The sequence below is a fragment of the Hemicordylus capensis genome, chromosome 3 (genome assembly GCF_027244095.1).
Source record: "Hemicordylus capensis ecotype Gifberg chromosome 3, rHemCap1.1.pri, whole genome shotgun sequence".
In the NCBI taxonomy this organism is placed as follows: domain Eukaryota; kingdom Metazoa; phylum Chordata; class Lepidosauria; order Squamata; family Cordylidae; genus Hemicordylus; species Hemicordylus capensis.
The window spans coordinates 132,037,380-132,058,592 of NC_069659.1; the positions used below are offsets into that span (position 1 = coordinate 132,037,380).

The following is a 21,213-nucleotide window of genomic DNA, read 5'->3' on the forward strand; positions in this document are numbered from 1 at the left end:
AATTAGTGGGGTGGAGATGGATGTGTCAACTCACAAGGAAAGGTCAGCAAACACAGTCAGAGGGAGGCTGCCATTTGTGGGGGAATGTAGTGCTGGGTAAGCTTTGAAGTCCTGAAATAGGTTCAAGGGGATCTCTTCCAAGAAGGTGCACATCCTGTGCTTCAAAAGCTGCTGTAGGATCTCCTGCAGGAGGAGACTGAAAACATCACAGTAGCAGATCAGTCAAGATACAGATTTACTAGATTCCAGTACTAGCAGTTGTGATACAGAAGCAACATGGTCCATGGCTTTCAAAAGTAGCTGTGTGTAGAACTTGTAGTGAAGTAGAATACGTACTTCATTGATAGAGTCTGAAGCCCTGTTATCTGTACTTAAGAAGAAACTGCTATATTACTATCTTAAATACACCAGGACACAAATTTGTTTTAAATATTTATTTCAAATATTACATGGGCAGCTGTGGCACATAGAACATTGATGAAAGGCACAGTTAACATGACCCAATTAGGTTTTCAAATATAGCAGCAAGATTAACAAAGTTGAATTTGAGCTCAAAAAAGGTTTTACAGCAAGTACTGTAAATAGTTAATGGGAAACATGTGGAGTGTCAAAAAAAGCAGATTGTATGAACAAAATTGCAGATTGCACAAGGTCAGAAACAGAAGTTGGCAACGATAAAGCAAACAGCCTGAAAAAGTTACCCTATTCCTAAACTGTATTCATATGGACTTTTTTTTAACACAGTAAACCAGCTACTACTGACCATCAAATATTTTATCACTAAAATGTAACCTTCCCTAGGAAAAAGTATAAGCAAGGAGCAATCAAACCTGCTGGCAGTCCTCTTAACTCTGTCAGCCATTGTTAAGGCCTAGAAACATTCAAAATAGCATATTCAAAATCTTAGCAAAAGAGCCACTCCCTATAATTCAAGTAAAGCACAAGTTGATTGATCCTTCAGAAAAAGGAGTGACCATCAGAGGCCTGTTCATTCTCAACAGAATTGGGGTGGGAAGGGAGAAGAAAAAGGGTGTACCTGGCCTGCAAGTAAGTAATGGATTATCACTTCCTCTTGTGTTGGGGAGCAGAGAGGAGGAAGAAAAGCAGGTGAGTCAAGAACCATCTCTTTTTTTACTGGGGACTTTTAGCACCAAAGATTATCTTGCCACCCTTTAACAACTGATATTTGCTCATTTGAAAATAGCTATGTTTTTCTGCCTCAGAGAAAGTCTGTGGTTCTCAGTTGTGAGATACGTGCTCAATGACAGACTAGTGTCAATAACCGAGCCTGCAGTTAAACTGCACTTACATTAAGGTTGTGTCAACCACTTGGAAGTATTAATGCACCACAACATTGCTAAGTTACCATAGTTTAGAGAAAGGTTACTTTCTATATTAAGTTTTATGTAGTGGAAACAGGTCTTGCTACTGCAAAGGGAAAATAGTTTCCCTATCACTATCACAAATCTAATACATAGCATTGTTTCAAGTTCTGCTCTTAAGTATAGGAAACTTAATTTGTGAAACAGTACACTCTTTACAAATTGCTTTGTGCTAGAGCAAACATTCTATTCAGGAAAATGTCTGGCATCAACTTGTGAAGCATAGTCTATTCACATGTAAATAAAATTTTCTAGATGCCCCCCACCTTTTCCTAAAATGAAAGTTTTGACTTACCCTAAGTATAGCTACAGAATGAAATTCAGTTTGAAACAAGATTACCTTTGTAAATGCCCTTAAATAATGATCTTTATTACACCCTTAATAATACACTGAGTGAAGCCAAACCAATGATTCCACAAAGATAACACTGCTGTCACATGGGTGGGCGGCAGCAGCTCCTTCTCCATCATGCAGGCTACTTTTGTGGCTGGGGCAAGGTCCAATTAGGAAGTTCTGCATAAGAATTAAATTGCATGCTGCTTCACTGATTGGTCCATTCAGATGTCCTTGCCCCCTGGCCAGTAGGATCTATTGGTGGTGTGTGTTGGTAACTGATCTAAGCTTGAGCCAAATTGCATCTGATCCAGTGCTGCCTGGGCAAGCAAGTTGCCCTTCCTTTTACATCTAGTAATATTTGCAACCATTAGCTACTTTGCAAGATACAATAAACTTTGGGGTTCTTCCCTCCATACCATATCTGCATTGCCTCTTACCTGCATGATGTGTCACATGGTATAAGGTATAAATTAGAAAGTTTCCCATTTGTGCTGATTTTTAAAAAGCCATACTATTAGGGTGGGGCTCAGTGCAGTGCAATAGAGGCCGGATTTGAGTTCAGATAATTTGACTAACAAATTAGCTCAAAAATCAGAACTTCATGGAAGACCATCTGCTTTGCATGCACAAAGTCCCTGGTTCAATTCCTGGCATCTCCAGGGGTTGGGAAAAGACACATCTGAAGGCCTCAACAGTTACTGCCAGTCAGTGTAGAATATACTGAGCTAGACAGATCAATGCTTTGATTTGGTATAAGGCAGTGACCTATGTAACAAAAGTGCGGGTAGTAATTTGGCCAGAAGGCATGAACTCAGAAGGGTGACTGATTATTGGGACTTGGTAAGAGAACATCTAATTAAAGTTAACAAATTGTAGGAGATTAGGCTAATTTTAGCATCAAATGTTGACAAATGTCCACAGTCCCTATTGGAACAAGAGACTGGGAACAGCAATGTCAAGCTTAGTCTCAGGAGCACATAACCCAATGATTTGCTAGGCTGTCTACAATCTAAGGCTAGTTCTATTGTTTTTCAGAGCAAAACAATGAGAAAAGCTGACATTCATATCATCAAGCAAATAGTCCCCTGTTCACATACGAAACATATCCAAAACATTAATTTTGAAAGTTTCCCCACCCAATCTCAAGTTTTTCTTAATTTTTTGCTTAGAATTAAGCTTGGGTGAGTGTCATTCCCACATCAAGCAAAAATATTTTTTTTGATGTGTTTCAGAAGGCTCTATCTACAAAGATTAAAAAAGAATAGCCTATTATCAAAATTTCCCTTTGAGGGGAGTTGAATCAAACCTTAATTCACTGCAGAGTTCACTCACCATACTGACATACAAAATGTGTTAACTGTCCCTTCCTCAGCTGCTATGTGTACACTAAACTGGCACATTCATTTCATTGTGTGTCATAGACAGTTTGCAACTTCTTCTCTTCCAAATTATGTTAACATTTCTACAGTGCTTTTGAATGTCCAAAGCACCACACACGAACTCAGCAATCCTTATAACACCCCATGAAGGCAGTCAGCATTATCCCCATGTGGGAAATGTGGGACTAAGACAGAGATGGTGGCTTCCCTAAGGTCACTCAGTAGCATTATGACAGAGATGGTGTTTGAACCTGGACTTTCTATTTCACAGCTTAGGCTCTTAGCCACCATACTATACAAGCTCTCAAATGCTTCTGTATATTCTCAAACAAGGGCAATGTAAGGAGTTTCAGTCAAGCAATTCCATAAATATAGGGTAGATTCACAAAAAAAAAATTAAAAGAGCAGTAGTCACCATCTATTGTGAAAACATCTTGAAAAACTTGCTTATCTTGGTATGATGACTATCACAACAGACTGGGGGGGGGGAGTAGGCAGCTGCCCAATCGCATCACCATACTAGAAATCATGTTTACTCTTGAAAAAAGGCAAGACACCCATTTTTGGCAAAAGCTTACATCCAAGATACAGAAGTATCTAGGAATTAGCCCATGACATAAGCTACCACCATTTCAGTAAACTTGGTTTACCTGCATGAGTTACAGATGTGCAGTCGAGGTAAAAGCTCAGCTTCTCATATCTTGGCTGGGGTGTGATTAAGAAAAAGCGTTTTTACTCTCATTAGGTACTATTGCATGTTTACTGTGCTGCAGAGCACAAAGTGCTTGAATTGCCTCTCTTCAAGGCTACTGACCAAGCAGACGTCTCTCATTCGTGTCCTTGAAGTATAAAAGACAACCAACATTTGAAGCTTACACAAGCTCTCTCGCTTCAGTCAGCTGGAGTGCAAAACATTTAGCGGGAGCTAGGCCCTCTGTATGAAAAAGAAATCACTAAAATACTTAAAAGTAAATACTCTGAGAGTCACATTTAAAAAGCTCAGCTGAGGTTATTGTGTATTTCTATTATTATTCTTAATAAAATGGTAATTTAAGTCATTCCTAAAGACTGAACAGAGTCCATACAAAAGGGAATGCAAACCAAAGGAAAAAAGCCAAAAAACTTCAGAATGCTTTCCTCTCCAAAGAAATAACATGGATGTGTTTCAGAAGGCTCTACAAAGATTAAAAAAGAATAGCCTATTATCAAAATTTCCCTTTGAGGGGAGTTGAATCAAACCTTAATTCACTGCAGAGTTCACTCACCATACTGACATACAAAATTTCTCAACATGCTGCTATCTAAGATTGCACGTTTTGGACTGTGAGCATTATGGGTAATGTTCTTCTAAGTCCTTGCTAGTAATGCTTATGCCAGTGAACATTCATTTCCTAGACTTGGGAACAAGCCACAGAGAAGTTCTCCTGTGCAATATCCATTCATTTTAATGGTGCTTATCCAGGAGAACTTCACGGATTGTGCCCTTGGTATGGTACAAAAGTGCTTCATTTGCAAAACTCAGTTTAGCTCTCCTAACCATGGCAGTATATTACAAAAGATGGTTATTTCATTATCAAAGCAAAATGTAGAATAAACTCAAGAAATAAGGTCATTCATTAAAAAAAATTGCATCAAGTTATTTACCTGCATAAAAATATGTACTTTTCAAATCATTTTAATAAATTAAATATCCCTAATGCTTTTGAATATATATCCCTGATAATCTATAAAAGAGGGTTTGCATTAGCAAACTAAATGGACCTCCAAAAAGTATCCCCTTCATAAAATGTATTTAAACAACTATATTTTTCATCTTCAAGGAATGTAACAATATGTACAACTTTTATGTAACATATCCTATCACTGTTGAATAGGAGAAAGAGATTACTGTGATCTTTAGGCAGCAAAGTCATGTTCAAAAGGAGGAAATTGTGGATCTAGATAAATAACCAGAAGAATATCAGTTTCTAGACTGCAAGTAACCCCTTCTTGCTGGGTCAATCTTCTCAACTACAGTAGACTTCACAGGAGGTAGAGTTTCAGTGAGAAATAAGAGTTGGAATTAAGGTGCATGCTCAGTGTCTTTACTCTGCGATTTAAAGGATGGACGATTTCACAGAAAAGTTTGCAAAATATGGAGATATCTTTTTCTTCCTCTCAAGTCTGATCAATTGGGGAGCTTTTTAATATGAACCTGTGGTGTAGAATTGAAAAATGGCTGATAAATATTCATCATACATTAATAGACATTTCACATATTACACAGATTCTTAATCCCCTATTCATACTTTACAGCAAACGCGGCTGGAAGTCCCGTCCTGGCAGTCAGTAATGGCCACACGCTGCTCATGTTCAAAGCAACGTTCATATGAAGAGCAAATGCCATCAACATGGTGGCAGGCACTTCTGTGCTCAGAAACACGCCCCCTCCCCCCCAAAAAAACCCACTTTAAATGTTACTGAAGAGATAATCAATCTACTGTGAAAACACTGAGGCCCAACATTTGTTGGAGAGTGTGAAGTGATCCTTCTTTACAGCCAAGTCAAAAGTGAAAGGACCTAGGTTATCTAATCTGTCCTTTCCCCTGCAGATCGATACAGCTGAGAGACAGACATTTAGTTACTCTAACATGTTTTCCAGACTTCTGTGGCATTTAACAGAGCACTAGAATGCCATAGTTCAGAGTGGCCACAATGTGGCTTGGGAAGAGTCCAAACACTAATACTCCCACAGCTGTATGCACTGCCATGCAAAGTTCAGTGCATGGAATCGGCATCCACACGAGTGCATCAAGTGGCACTCATGGCCAAAACCCACATCAATTGACTAGAAACTGTGGCCCACATCCAGACACGTTAGTCATGACTAATTCAAACTGCATTAATTTCAGTAGGACTGGGTCATGACACTCCCCTGTGTGCGTACGCACATGGCTACAGGCATATACACCCAGGCCAGCACTAAGGTCAGTTGAAACAGATTCACAGATCCAGGATGTCACAAAATGTTTTTGAAGAGTTCAAACTTGAAATTTTGGTACGAGAATTATCTAACCATGTATATATAACACATTTTTGCTGAAATCTCACCTCATTTAGAATTGCCCACACAGATGAATTTTGTATTACCAGAAGACGGACAGCTGCAATTGGATTTAGACTGGGATCAACTGTTCCTTCTGCTACACCATCCTCAAATTTGCCTTTAAAATAACAAAAACCAAAAGAGAAACTTTTAAATATGGACAAGAAGACAAATCCAAACTATCCCTTATGAACATCTCACATATATGTCTATTCAGTTTACTTTGCGTGCTCTCTCCCCCCACCACCACCTCCCCCATAGCACCACAGTTTTTTGTGGGGGAATATAGTGGAACTAGGACTTTGGTCAAACTAATTTATTCAGCTCTTCAGAATTTAAAGATATTTTTACGGGTTTTGTTGTTCTAGCAATACAATTTGCATTGCATGGGACCTGGTTACCTTATGAAGCTACTTCACCCGTATGTTACTGCCAGAGCAGTTCTGCTCTGTGCTCTACTGCCAGTTGAGGCTTGGTGAGTGACTCCAAGAAACAAGGCCTTTTCAATAATGGCATCCCTATTGTGAAATGCCCTCCAAAGGGAAGGCTGCCTGGTTCCATCACTTCACACTTCACTGCTTGATGAAAATCTGGTTGTTCTGAGCTGTTTTTGATGGTGGGTGGTTGCAGATTATAGTCTAATTATTTGTGCTGCATATGTGGATCCCTCCACCCCAGGTTTCTATGTCTGTTTAGTGTTTAAAAGGGTCTTTGTTATTGTTGCTTTAGTATCGTTTATTTTTGCATTCTTAGCTGCCTTGATGTTTCCTTCAAAAGAAAGGTTTTGGCACATCAACGTATTACTTTGGGCAGTCTGAAATTTTCTTCAGCCCACACAGTTGTTAGGTCATCATGGAGCACCTTCCTCTCCCATATGTGGGGGTACCAAGAAGGCACCTACTATGCAAATATCTGATCTGAGACTGCCCCCTGCTGCTGTCACCTCAAACTTTTGTGAGCCTCTGCTAGAACAGTAGCCAGACTTGGACAAGAAGATGAATTTGCTCTCATAAGAAAGAAAAAAAGTTCTCTGTTCAAATTTATGTAGAACTGAATATTGTCACTTTATTTCACACAGAATTACCTATTCTGAAAAACCCATCTTCTAATTGTTTCTCTTTGGTTTTTTTGCTCAATACCAAGTCTTCACTCTGAAAGACAAGATGTAAAGTGTAAGCATTCCTTAATTTTGGTTATGTACTTAAATGTTGATTAGAAATCTCCAAATGAATCTGTCTTTTCCTCCAGGAAACGTTATGTACATAAGCAACCTTTTGCATTTTGTGAGCAAGTGCATGTGGAGAGTTAATTTCAGCAAGAGAACTGCAAATATCTTGCTTTGATCCACATTTTAGAACATTTCTCAACTCAATCCACAGAGTTTGTTGCTGTAGATTCCATCATAATCTTGCCTATAACTCCTTGTATTGTACTCAGAGTTCCCTCTAACAAGGATTCCCAGATGTTGTTGACTACAACTTCCAGAATCCCCAAGCAAAAGCCACTGCAGCTGGGGATTCTGGGAATCCCTGTTAGAGGGAACACTGATTGTACAGTCACAGATTCAATCTGAACTAGAGCACCATACAAGGTGGCCTTTAGTCCCACTCTGGCTGAAACTAGACATTACAGGAGATATACAGCTACTTCAAAACAGCAGGCTGTTGAAAGTTTCTCCACCTCACTTCATTGGTTGCCACTTGTAGGGGGGACTAAGCTTGCAGAGCAGTGTCATGACATCACTGCTTTTTTGTATTACTGTCATTGGAATCCTATCAGATATTCCTCTAAACACCTTCTGCCTCTTGACAGTGAAAAAGGTAAGGAAGTGTTAGATTCCAATCACAATCACAGTACTTTGTTGTGACGCCCAAGCGACCTCCCCAGCTTCCTCTCCCCCCCACCCCACCCCCTCCACGGCAAAATAAATAAATAAAATCACAATCCCATATCCCTATATAACTCACAATTAAATAAATCATATCAATTATATAAATCACAATTACATATCTCTATATAAAACTCTGTCCATGACCTTTGCTACTCTAGATCCACCAACCTCAGCTTTCAAAAGATATCCTGCTCCCTTAAATGACACGGCTCTCTCTCACATGCCCCCTTACATCTGGAACACCCTCCAACATATTGGCAATGTCACCTCTCCATCTTCCTTTAAACCTCACCACTTCTGTGAAGTCTTTGGCTTACTGTCTACTGAAATTAACCCTAAATACATAAGCTGAATGCCTGTTTTTCTTGTCATCCTTAACTCCTAGTACCTTTTTATGTCAAATTATAGACTGAAAGCTTCTTAGAGGATGGAACCAGCTTTATGTTTGTTACACTAAGCATCCTGCACATTGATAAAATATTATCACATATATAATAAAATACCGATAGCAGCAATTAATATGAGTCTATAGGTGTCCATCTGGAAGTTCACACAGAACAATGTTAGCACTAATATCAAGCACATTTGTATGTTTAATTAAATATCCAGGAAGGAAAAGGTATGCGGCACCAGGGCCTAACTTCAATCATCATCATCATCATCATCATCAGACACAGCAGGTTTGCACAAGACACAAGAGCTCTAGTTTTAACATGCAACTCTGAAGACTACCTACCAACTTTGAGATGACATTTATTTATAGCATTGTTGCTCATAAGACCAGATTGGAAAAAAGCAAACACGCTTGCTTATATCAACAGAAGTGTAATGAACAAAAAACCATTTACTTTGACTATATGATGATAGCAAAGGAGGAAGAAACAAAAAAGCTTCTCTTTATCCATACCTTAAAAGGTAACACTTCCACTGTTGTATTCACTAATATATCCCCAGGATGTTCTGGGTTGCCACTATGGAACAGGTAGCTATAAATGTAGAACAAACAAATGTGAAAATATGATATACCTAGATCCGTCATGGCTAGCATAAGAATGTCATACCCAAATTTCTTTGGTAAGTCACTAAAAATAAAAGTATTGCTGAACAAAACTTGCTGAAACATTATGACAATGGCTGCTATCCAAAGTAAATCATTTTATTTATTCATTTATTTATTGTTGAATTTATATATCACCTTTCATCAAAACAATCCCATGGTGATCACATCAAAAATTAAAATACTATAAAAATTACACAATTAAAATACTAAGCTAAAATATAAAAACATAGCTCTGACTAAAAGATTTAAAATACAGGAACAATATAACAATTCAAAATACAAAGCAGCAGCAGTAGAGCTAATCATATAAAAGCCTGGGTAGAAAGCCAGGATTTCACAAGCTTTCTAAAAACTGTGATGGAGACCAAGGAGCGAATAGCCGCCGGCTAATAGCGAATAGCCACCGGCTAACAGCCATCCAGTGTCTGGGGGCAGCAACAGAGAAAGCCCTGTCCTGCGTGCACGACAGCCAAGCCTCCCTCACTGTTGGCACCCGGAGCAGAGCCCCCTCAGATGACCTCTTCAAGTGGGCAGCAACCCTTGGGAACAGGCGGTCCCTCAGGTATCCCGGGCCCAAACTGTTAAGGGCTTTAAAGGTCAAAACCAGCACCTTGAATTGGACCCGGAAACAAACTGACTGCTAGTGCAACTCTTCCAAAATGGGTGTGATGTGATCCAGATAAAATTATAGCTGCCACATTTTGTACTAGCTGCAGTTTTCGAATATTATTCAAGGGCAGCCCCATGTAGAGCGCATTACAGTATTCCAGCTGTGACGTGACTAAGGCGTGGGTAACTGTGGCCAGATCTACCTTCTCGAGAAAGGGACGCATGCAAAGGCACTCCTGGCCACTGCCTCCACCTCAGCTTCCAAAAGCAGAGCCGGGTCCAGCAATATCCCCAAGCTCCGTACTTGCGCCTTCAAGGGGAATGCAACTCCACCCAGAACTGATAGAATCTCCTCATCCTATGGTCCCATTGAAATCTGTGACAAGTTAGTCATAACTTGTCAGGACCTCTCAGTGGCATTTGATACTATCAACCACTGTATCCTTCTGGACCGCCTCTCGAGTATGGGAATCGGAGGTAGTCCTTTGGAGTGGCTCCAGTCCTTTCTTGGGGGGAGGGTCCAGAAGGTGGTTCTGGGAGACTGTTGCTCGGCTCCATGGCCGAGGGTGAGCTCTACTCCTCCACACTTCCTTTCTGCTTCCTGTTCATCAACCTCTCCCCTTTCAAAAGTTGGGAAAGAAAAGGAGGAACTGGAAGAGGAGGAACCTGCCAAGTTTGTGGGGTGCAGGGATGGGGAGGCACACCAGAGGTTGGCAGGAGCAATACACTCCCATCACCTCTGCCAGTCTGTCACCTGAAGCAGTTGCCTTTCCAAAGTTCATCTGCAAATTAGCTCTACATTCTGGCAACAGTAAATAATAGGTTTCATAGTCTGGTTTAACTGAGATATCAAAAGTGTATCTTGTGTGTGTGTGTTTTGTGCATGGTTACATTTTTATGTGATCAGACAATCTGTGATCAGAGGTTATTCAGCAAACAAGCAAGGTGATAAACTAAACCCTTAAGTGGATCTGTGTCTTACTGACATTGACAGGATAAGTCAGCTGAGTTGATTTGCAGATAGCCAAATTGATCATTTAACATACCACCACCACAAATATATAGCTAGCATGAAAAGCAAGCAAACTCCTTCCCAGCTGAATTTTAAAGCTGAACTGTTCCTATACATCCTTGGAGGAAGAGTGGGATATAGATGTAATACATACATACATACATGAATACATGAATTTGAACACCATCTTGACACCTTGGGCATCAATAAAATTACAACACATTAACTACAGAAGGCCACACTACTCAGGACAGCACGGATACTACGATGCTATCTTTAATTTTCCTTTAGTTATCCTAGACCTTTGGAAAGGGTCCGATAATTAAAGTACCAAATCCAGTCAATAACATCTAGCAGACTATGTGTAAATAGAATCATCATCCATCATAATCATCATCACCCCAGTCTCATGTAGCTTCCAGTGGTTGTTTGCTGGTGTTGCCCACACACCCCGCCCTTTAAAAAAATGATTTTGAGCCCCCTGGTGACAGTGATTCACCCTCTCATTTCCTTTAAGTTGTATACCAATTTGAGAACTTCTGGAGGGGTTGAAAAGCAATATATAAACATGCTAAACTGGTAGCATCCAGAGTGGGATTCTGCTTGAGGAAAGTGTCTCTGCTCTTTTTCCAGAGATTTCCCCCTCTGCCCTGCAGTGAATTCCACACCACTGCTGAGGGTCCCTCAACCTTCAAGAATGGTTTTTTGGCAGACTGCAGCAAGAAAGAGAGGAAGGAGGAACTTGCTTGTGTAAGCACCATGCTGGATGCTACAGAAAAATAATCCAATCATTATAGACAAAAAAGGATAAAAGATTGAGGGTACACTCACACAGTCAGTTTAAACAGAATAACTGTGTCAGCTTCTAATTTGACTATTTGTTGGGTGTAGTGGTTAGAGTGTAGGACTAGGATGGGGAGACCCAAGTTCAAATCCCCTTTCAGCCATGAGATTCACTGGGTGACTCTGGGCCATGTGGGGATAACGCATATACACTACTCTAGACTCCTTGGAGGAAGAGCAGAATATCTATATATTTTATTCTCTAAGACGTACCTGTGGCTAATCCCATGTGTGGCAGCTCTCATGAGAGTCCAGAGAGCTGCTGGGTAGCCACAGGATGGGTGGGAGGAAAGAAAATGGCAGCTGTGGCGGTGGTGACCAGCTGAAGAAAATGGTGGCTGGGAAGCTGCAACCGGGCGGCAGGCAGGCAGCCGCGACAGGGCAGCAGGTGAGTGACGGGGCAGCTGAGACTGGGAGCTGGCCGGCCGGTGGACAGGCAGCCAGAAAATGGCGGTGGTGGCAGGACGGGTGGCACAAAAGAAGAAGATGGGGGGTGGAGGGAAGGAAGAAGAAGAAGAAGAAGAAGAAGAAGAAGAAGAAGAAGTCGGCTGTGGGTGGGAGGGTGAGAGGAGAAGAAGATGATGACGGGCAGGCAAAAAAGCGGGGGTGGGGTGGGGTGGAGGGAGAAAGTGGCGGCGGCAAACTAGGGGTGCAGATGCTCTGTGCTGGATCAGCTAGTAAAAAGTAAATAAATTAAAAACTTGGAGAGAAGGCAAGAACAATGATTTATGGTTTATGACATGAAGATCATCAAGTGGTAGCTAAAAGTAACAGTGAATTCACATCTTGCATCAACAGCTCAACAACTTCTCTACAACACTGCAACACTTGCTTAAAGCAATACACACTGGAAACAGACAGTACTAGAATACAGCAACTTATAATATCCATATAATGAAGTGTTCAGAAGGCTTGTTGTATCTTGGAAAAGACAAATGTGGGACCAGGAACAGAAGCACAAAAGCATCACAGCACTTCTTTGCTTTTTGTCTAGACATGACTACACACACTATATAAGAAGTATTATATTGCTTGTAAAGATACACACAAAGGGTGGCATCCAGATTAGTAGCTGCATGAGCATATGTCTTCTGCTTGCACAAGGGGAGAAGGACAATATTCACGGATCCCTCTTACTTTCTGCAGCTTTCTTGCTCCCCACACCCATGTCCCTGAGGTTCCCCCAACCTCAGGGCATATTTTGGGGAAACTACAGAGTGAAGAGAGGGATAAGTACCCAGAATGTTGGGGGCAATATGCTAAATCATTGTAAACCGCTTAGAGAGCTCCGGCTATAGAGCAGTATATAAATGTAAGTGCTATTGCTATTGCTATAAGTGAAAATTTCTCCCCACCTTGTGCAAGTGGAAGAGCTCTGCTCACACTACTACTAGTCTGGATACTATCCAACAAGATTAATTCAGTTCTTTGAGAAATTTAAATGCACAGATAATAATAGATCCAGAAAACGTAACTCCCTTCAACCTGTATTTTTAAAAGTATGTTGTAAAATCCATACTAAGAGTCGTCCGATATAAGGTATAGAAATAACTTTGTCACACCTTTCAAATGGATTCTATTCTTAGGATGGGTCATACTTTACTTAGGGTCTGGCTGCTTCAGGCCCCACACCAAGCACCTGTAGTGACATTCATTCATTCATTCATTCATTCATTCATTGATTGCTGCATTTCAACTTATTGCTACAGCTTACCACAAGAACTCCACCTCTTACCCGCAGTGGTATTTTCAATCTGTTTAGACCAAGAGACTTGGAAAGTCAGATAAGATTCCACAGCAGCTCTAACAGCTGTCAAGTGGATGCAACCCACAAAAAACTTGCGAAAGATTCAATTCACAGAGTAGCCCCTGATATAACACAATATTTTAAATATTTTATATGTATTCCATCTTACTGTAGACATTCATTCTAAAAGCTGATATAAGATTACAAGAGAGTTCTTTTTATTACTAAAAGAACATATACATTTAAAAGCTAAAGCTGGCTAAGTAGATGACAATCTATATAGGAAAATAATGGATGATAAAAAACAGATGCAATCCTTCATTTAGAATCTAACATATTCTGTTTCAAGGAACTGTAACCTCACGTTATATGGAAGCCATTTATTTTAACCAGGATGGCTACAACCACTTTATGACTAAGTCAGTGTATGAAAATGTTCTCAGAATCCTGAAATAAGTATAAGTGGTGCATTTGACATGCAGAAGTTTGAACAGGGCTGTCAGAGCAGAATTTGATGGAAGTGTTTTTGTACTGCAGATCTTCCCAGAAGTCATATTTAGGGCCTTTGAGGAATTTATTAATTTTCATGTATCATATATGGAATCCTAGAACACAAACATCAGCATGCATAACCCTTCAAAAGACGACCCCAAAAGCTCCTAAGGCCAAACTGGAGGCTAAAACAGAGCTGCCTTCAAAAACAGTGACCATATGTCAGATTCCCCCTCTTCGATCTCCTAACTGCATCCTTCCTTCCTGCATTTTGGGCAATATGTAGTTCCACCTTGAATCCTAACTATACCAGGAGCACACTTGCAAATGATCTCAGTGGATAATACTCCACATCCACCAATCAGGAAGACTGTTCTCCTTCTGGAAGGGAAAGGAACTACTCTACCTAAAACAAGTATCCTATCCAGAGGAAAAATACTAGTATCTGAGGGAATGTGGAGTAGATGGCTTTTGAAGAGCTCAAATAGCTTTTGCAGAGCAATGATTCTAGGTAGTTCATCCAAATGACATGTATTTAACCAGATTTCAGACAAGTTACAAGTACACCCAACAGAACCCTACCAATGGCAGAGCCTGACTGCGGCCCCGCTCACCCCAACCCCTACGTCTGATGTCAGACGCGGGGGCTAGCCACATCAGATGTGGGGGGCATGGCCTGGCTACTGAACGGAGCCCCGCAGCTCCATTTGGGAGGGAGCAAGTCAGGCTGGTGCAGGGCTGGCTGTTTAACTCCCGAAGGGGCTGCGCGGCCCCTTCAGGAGCTAGACTCAGGCTGGCGCTGCGTTCGCGGCACGGCCCAGAGCAGCTCTTCCCCGCAGGAAGAATGCATGCAACGCTGCATGCAGCACCAGCCATTTAACTACCGAAGGGGCCATGCGGCCCCTTCGGGAGTCAAACTTCTGTTGGTGCTGCATTCGCGGCGCAGCCAGGAGCAGCTCTTCCCTGCAGCAAAGTGCCACTCCTGGCTGTGCCGTGAACACAGCAGCCCTTTAACTCCACGCGGCCCCCATTCGGGAGCTAAACCAGTACCCCTGCGTCTGACATCAGACACGGGGGGCGTGTCGGGGCCATGAAGCGAGGCCCATGTTTGGGCGCAGCCCAGGTTCTTTGAACCTGTTGGCCCAATGGTGGCTCCACCCCTGAACCCCACTAAATGTAATCACTTCCCATTGATTTACAGCTTTCACCAAATACAGAAATGAGAACACCAGCATGTAAGGGGTTAAAGTGTTGGACTAGGACTGGTGAAACCAGAGTTCAAATCTCCTACTCATCCATGACATTTTGATATTTCAGTTAACTTATGTGATTACACTACTTTACATCCATGTACGATGTAGCTCTGAACCTACAGACTCCTCCAGTCTGTTTTTCTAAGTGCAGCCTTCAAACAATTGCTGCTCTGGTTCTCTTATACTAATGGTCAAAGAATAAAAAGCAAGCCATCACCCACCCCTTTCCAGACAGTTGAAGTTTCAGTTATCATAAGTAATATTTTGGGTATGGGAAAACATGTAAGGAATGTGGATGTCATCATGTGACAAATGGGCAAACATCCTTTGTACTGGAATTGCCTTTGTTAATATGTACTGTAATTATTACAGAGGATTTTTATTTATTTATTTACTTACTTACTTATTTCATTTATAAACCGCCTCAATCCAGAGACTCTGGGCGGTGTACAACTAGTTTTAAAAACATAAAAACAAGCATCATTTAAAAAACACTACTTAAAACAATATAAAAACAATTATAACAATTTAAAACCAATTAAAATACTTTAAAACCATTTAAAAACCTTGGAAGGCCAGGCCAAACAAGTAAGGCTTTAGGGCTCTCTTAAAGGCCAACAGCAAGCCTAAACTGTGGATATCGGCAGGGAGCACATTCCATAGGTCAGGAGCAGCTACAGAGAAGACCCGTTCCAAGTCACCACCAGACCTACTGGTGGTAACTGGAGATGGACCTCTCTAGATGACCTCAATGTGTGATGAGGATCATACAGAAGAAGGTGCTCTCTAAGGTAGCCGTTCAGGGCTTTAAAGGTAACAACCAGCACTTTGTATTTTGCCCGGAAACATATTGGCAGCCAGTGTAACTGTTTTAAAACAGGCATAATATGGTCTCTCCAGGTTGCCCCGGAGACCAATCTAGCTGCCGTATTTTGAACTAACTGAAATTTCCAAACTACGTACAAAGGCAGACCCACATAGAGCACACTGCAATAGTCAAGTCCGGAGGTTACCATTGTTTTGAGATCGTTCTCTTCAAGCAATGGATGCAGCTGTCGAATCAGCCAAAGTTGATGGAAAGTGCTCCTGGCCATAGCCTCCACCTGAGATACTAGGATGAGGCCTGGATCCAAGAGCACTCCCAAGCTGCATACCTGTTACTTCTGGGGGAGTGTAATCCCATCCAGTACAGGAAGATCTAACTCATCCCTCAGATTCCGATCTCCCACAATGAGCACCTCCGATTTGCTTGGATTACCAGCAGGATGTTCTTCAGGAGTGGATCTTAAAGCAATGGACGGTTACCTTCTATCCTGGAGCAGACAGTGAACATGCTTTGGTAGACTGCCATCAATAAAAGTTACTCAAGAAGAAACAATATTTGGAAACTATCTTCCTTATTATAAAATGGCATCTTGAATACAAAACAGTTCTTATATTTATTTAACTCCAGTGTAAGAAGCAATTTTGTTTCTAGAGACTTATTTTATTATTGTGATTATTATTTTTATTATTAGTTGTATCCAAAGAGCCATGACTATGTCCTGTTGAAATTAATGGGACTTAAGTGAGTCACTACTATTGTGTTTCATTGATTTCAGTGCAGCTTAGTCATGGATTCTGTACATTTTCCCTTACAAATGTAAGTAAGGGAAAATGTAGATATTGTAGAACTGGAAAAGGTGCAGAAGAGGGCAACCAAAATGATCAGGGGCCTGGAGCAGCTTCCTTATGAGGCTAGGCTACAGCATCTGGGGCTCTTTACCTTGGAAAAGAGGTGACTAAAGGGAGGCATGATTGAGGTGTATAAAATTATGCATGGAGTGGAGAGGGTGGACAGAGAGAAATTTTTCTCCCTCTCTCACAACACTAGAACAAGGAGTCACTCCATGAAACTGAAGGTCGGAAAATATAGGACCAACAAGAGGAAATACTTTTTCACACAGTGCATAATTAATTTATGGAATTTTTTGCCATGGGATGTGGTGACAGCCACCAGTTTGGATGGCTTTAAAAGGGGCTTAGACAGATTCATGGAGGACAGGTCTATCAATGGCTAGTAGTCTGATGGCTGTGGGCCATCTCCAGCCTCAGAGGCATGATGCCTCTCAGTACCAGTTGCAGGGGAGCAACAGCAGGAGAGAGGGCATGCCCTCACCTCTTGCCTGTGGGCTCCCCAGAGGCATTTGGTGGGTCACTGTGTGAAACAGGATGCTGGATTAGATGGGCCTTGGGCCTGACCCAGTAGGGCTGTTTTTATGTTCTTATGTCCTCTGTGAAATAAAACTCTTATTAAAACTGCATATGGCAATCATTTTTATGTATAAGAGGTTGTTTCTTAATGAATGTGCCCTAGTTAAGAGGTTGATAGCCTCCCTTTTTCCATCAGCAAGGTATTTTTGATATGCCACACTTGTTCCTTTTCTTTTTCTCTTTTAAATTTAAACAGGACCAGGTAGCAGCAGGAAAAGAAACCATACCTGCTATAGAGGTGGTTTCTAAAAACAAAGATCAATTACAATCTGGCAAGATGCTCTCTAGCCTTTGACAGTTTCATTGAAATATAAATAAAAGTTTATTTTTGCATTCTTTAAGACATCTGATCTTAATTCTGGCAGCTACCTTAGGCAGTGCCAAAGGCTCAGGCATACCAGCAGAATGCCTAATCTCTCTCTCTCTCTCTCCCTCTCTCTCTCCTCTTTGAATGGTATCTGCCGCCCCAGGATGCATTGTACACTGCTTTTGAAATCCCACTGAGTGGGATTAGTCCCTCCAGGCACATACAACTCATTAGTATTCTTCATACTGTGGCCTATAACAACTGCAGGTACTTATGGAATTATTCTGAGGTATCTGGATTTTTAAAAACAGACTCCGTAGCCACACTGGGAGCTAGCATACACTGTTAAGCAAAGACAGCTAAGCATTTAATGACAACCCATTAAATATTGTCTTGGCCTATACTATTTTCAACAGCCTTCTTAGACAAAAGTGAGAAGCTGATTGCTTGCGGGGGCAGGGAGAACCTGAGTAAAGAAAGAAAAATATGACTTCGGTTTATAAACCCATGGCAGCTCTGAAAGGCTGAATGGAGGGAGGGAAATAATATTAAAGTACCTTATAACAAAATGCTTAAGTATTTTTTAAAGTCTTAAGTATTTTAAAAAGTAAGAACTTTGTGCCTACTAAGTAGCTGCTCAAATTAGGCAGCCTTCTACTGCTAGGAACTTCAGCACAGTGTTTCAGCACGTTAAGAAACAGATGGCCTTGAGACAAAGTGTCTAAGTGTAAGCAAAGATTAGTTAGTTGCTCATAAACATGGGACCAGGATTTGCTCCAACTGCCACCTTGTATCAATAATCAGTACAAGCAGAAAGGTTAAACACATAAGTACACACATATCTTGTTTTAATCAAATGGACACATGGAAAGCCAGAGGCAGGTCCATATCTGCAAAGGCCTGCATTCAGACATAGCTCTCCTCAAGTGCCGTGTTCTTCACTGAAAGGTCCAGGGGCCAGTGACACCTCTCATCAACCCAATGGCAGCCCCCTGACTAATTGTTTATTGGCCCTGTTCAAAGCTTTGGTCAAAGCCCCTGGCACCAGGTGGAGACAACCATGCAAGACGAGTGCCTAGAACACCACATATCCATTGTCTCCTCCTGCTCACAGCTCTTTGGCTCAAAGCCAAGCTTTGGGAAGGAAGCAAAGAATCATGAAGACGTTGACATCTTCCCCCTTTGACTGTGTAACTCCCCAGGAATGTAAATAACCAGAAAACATTCTGTTAATATGGGATGAGAGAAATTCCTGACAGAAGACGAAGCACATTTACATATAAACAGGTTTTCTAGCACAGTAGGTTCCATAATTGTTTCCTGGTCATAACAACATGCTTGCCTCAGCAGACACAATTGCTATTTAAATTTATCAAGGTAACTTGGTTAAATATTTTTGAATCAGTCGTTCTTCTGTTCTAAGGAACACCTTGCTTTCCTGATCTTCACATTTAAGATGGTGAGCTCTTTACACTAGGTTTGTTTTTCAGCCTTTAAAAGCACTTATTTTGTCAATGTGGAACAAATCAACAATGATTTCCTGGTGGGAGGGAAAACCATAAGAAGATGTTTGAAGTAGTTATGTTAAAGTGACTGGTACAGCTGAGATGTAAAACCTGTAGTCACATACCTAATTAGTTTAACTGAATAGAAAATTGATCTTTCCGTTTGAAATAATGTTCCCCTTTTATCAAAGCAAAAGGGAAAATATGGAATGTGTGCTCTTGTTCTCTCTCTAGTTATAACAGTAATACTTAAATAGAACCAGCTGATGGAGGATATACTAAGTTTAACATTTACTATCTTGATAATAGATATTTGTGCTATGTTCCATCAACAATGAAGATCAGAAAGAAAACAATTAACAGTAAATTGCAACTGTGATTAGATTGCAGCACAACGTGAAGGTATGCTTTATTGTGTGAGTGCTGATGCAAGAGTGAACATAAGAAAAGCTCTGCTGCATCAGGCCCAAGGCCTATCTAGTCCAGCATCCTGTTTCATACAGTGGTCCAACAGATGCCTCAGGGAAGCCCACAGGCAAGAGCTGAGGGCATGCCCTCTCTCCTGCTGTTGCTCTTCTGAAACTGGTATTTAGATGCATCTTGCCTCTGAGGCTGGAGGTGGCCTATAGCCCTCAGACTAGTAGCCATTGATAGACCTGTCCTCCATTAATTTATCTAACCCCCTCTCAAAGTCATCCAGGCTGTTGGCTGTCACCACATCTTCAGGCACAGAATTCCACAGGCTGATTATAGGTTGTGTGAAAAAGTATTTCGTTTTGTCAGTCCTAAATTTCTTGGCAATCAGTTTCATGGGATGAACCCTGGTTCTAGTGCTATGTGAGAAGGAGAAAAAAAATTCTCTATCAATTTTTGTCACACCACACATGATTTCATAGACTTCTATCTTCCCCTCAGTAGTCTTTTTTCTAAACTAAAAGGGTTGGCTCTAATGGTCAGTGCCCTCATTTCTATACCTGGGCACATTTTAACACATCTTTGTGCCATGCACATTCCTCTTCTAATTATCTGTCTGTATTGCTGGTTTTTGTTCTCTCTCACTCCCCCCCCCCCCTTTACAATTCTTGCTGTTCTAGCACTATATTGCTCTTCTACCTCCCTTAATCCAACCCCACCCCCGTCAGTATCATTTGTATATGTGTAGGTTTTGTGTTGGCGGGGTGGCGCTCAAGCATTGGCAGGACATTTTGTAAAAACTGGGACCAGTAGCGTAGGGAGGACATCGGCAGCCCCTGTTCAGCTCGCCATTGGTGGCCCCCTCCATCCCAGCTACACCCCCTGTGTCTGATGTCAGACCCAGGGTGCATGGCCATGTTAGCAAATGGGATTGTGCACCCCATTTGTAAGTAAAATCCGGCCAGCACCACATTTGGAGTGTGGCCAAGATGGTTTCTCCTTGCTTGCAAAGGCAGGGAGAGGCATTCCCAGCCAGGCTGGGAGACCAGCGCTGGCTGAAACTTATAAACAATGGAGCGCCAGGTGCATTTGCTAACATGGCCATGCCCCCTGCGTCTGACATCAGATGCAGGGGTGTGGCTGGAGCACGAGGCCCTATAACATAGGGAGATTTGAACCCCCACCCCACCTCTGGTGCAATGGTGGCTCTGCCTTGCATGGGACATAGATTCCCACTCAGGCTTCCTATTTGCAACGCATTTATTTGCTCCTCCAAGAAACTGAGAAGATAACACAGGGAGATTCAAATGGTCAAAAATCAAGCCTCAAAACAAAGAGAAAATTGTGCTTTCAACAGGAGACTAATGGCATGTTTCCCCAAAGTAAGTGCCGCTCAGTTCAATGGGGCCTACTCTCAGGCATAAGACAGCAGGAAAGTCATTTAAAAGATTATGTAACGGGGACAATTTCAGGAAGTGATGAATTAAGAGGCAACATTGCTCAGAGAACAGACACACACTGAACATTTGTCACAACTGTACTGCAACATTGTTTCTCTGGTTTTACAGGCCTCCACTGCAGTGGGCAGGTGAGAAATAACTCTGAAAAAAATGAGGCAGTGATTTCAAAATTCTCCATGATATA

The 21,213-nt window shown here is 41.5% G+C and overlaps 1 protein-coding gene across 8 annotated transcripts in view; it reads right to left on the bottom strand.

The window, feature by feature from the left end:
- Positions 1–419: 419 nt before the first annotated feature.
- The window catches only part of MGAT4A (alpha-1,3-mannosyl-glycoprotein 4-beta-N-acetylglucosaminyltransferase A), a 109,425-nt gene continuing 88,631 nt past the window's right edge, over positions 420–21,213 (bottom strand). For all 8 annotated transcript variants that reach the window (XM_053305700.1, XM_053305696.1, XM_053305701.1 and 5 more), the window contains 4 exons: positions 8,982–9,060; positions 7,268–7,334; positions 6,189–6,301; positions 420–5,292 (listed from right to left, as the gene is read on the bottom strand). In XM_053305700.1, coding sequence (XP_053161675.1) covers positions 5,266–5,292; positions 6,189–6,301; positions 7,268–7,334; positions 8,982–9,060 — 286 coding nt within the window. In that variant the 3' untranslated portion in view covers positions 420–5,265. The remainder of the gene's footprint in view (positions 5,293–6,188; positions 6,302–7,267; positions 7,335–8,981; positions 9,061–21,213) is intronic.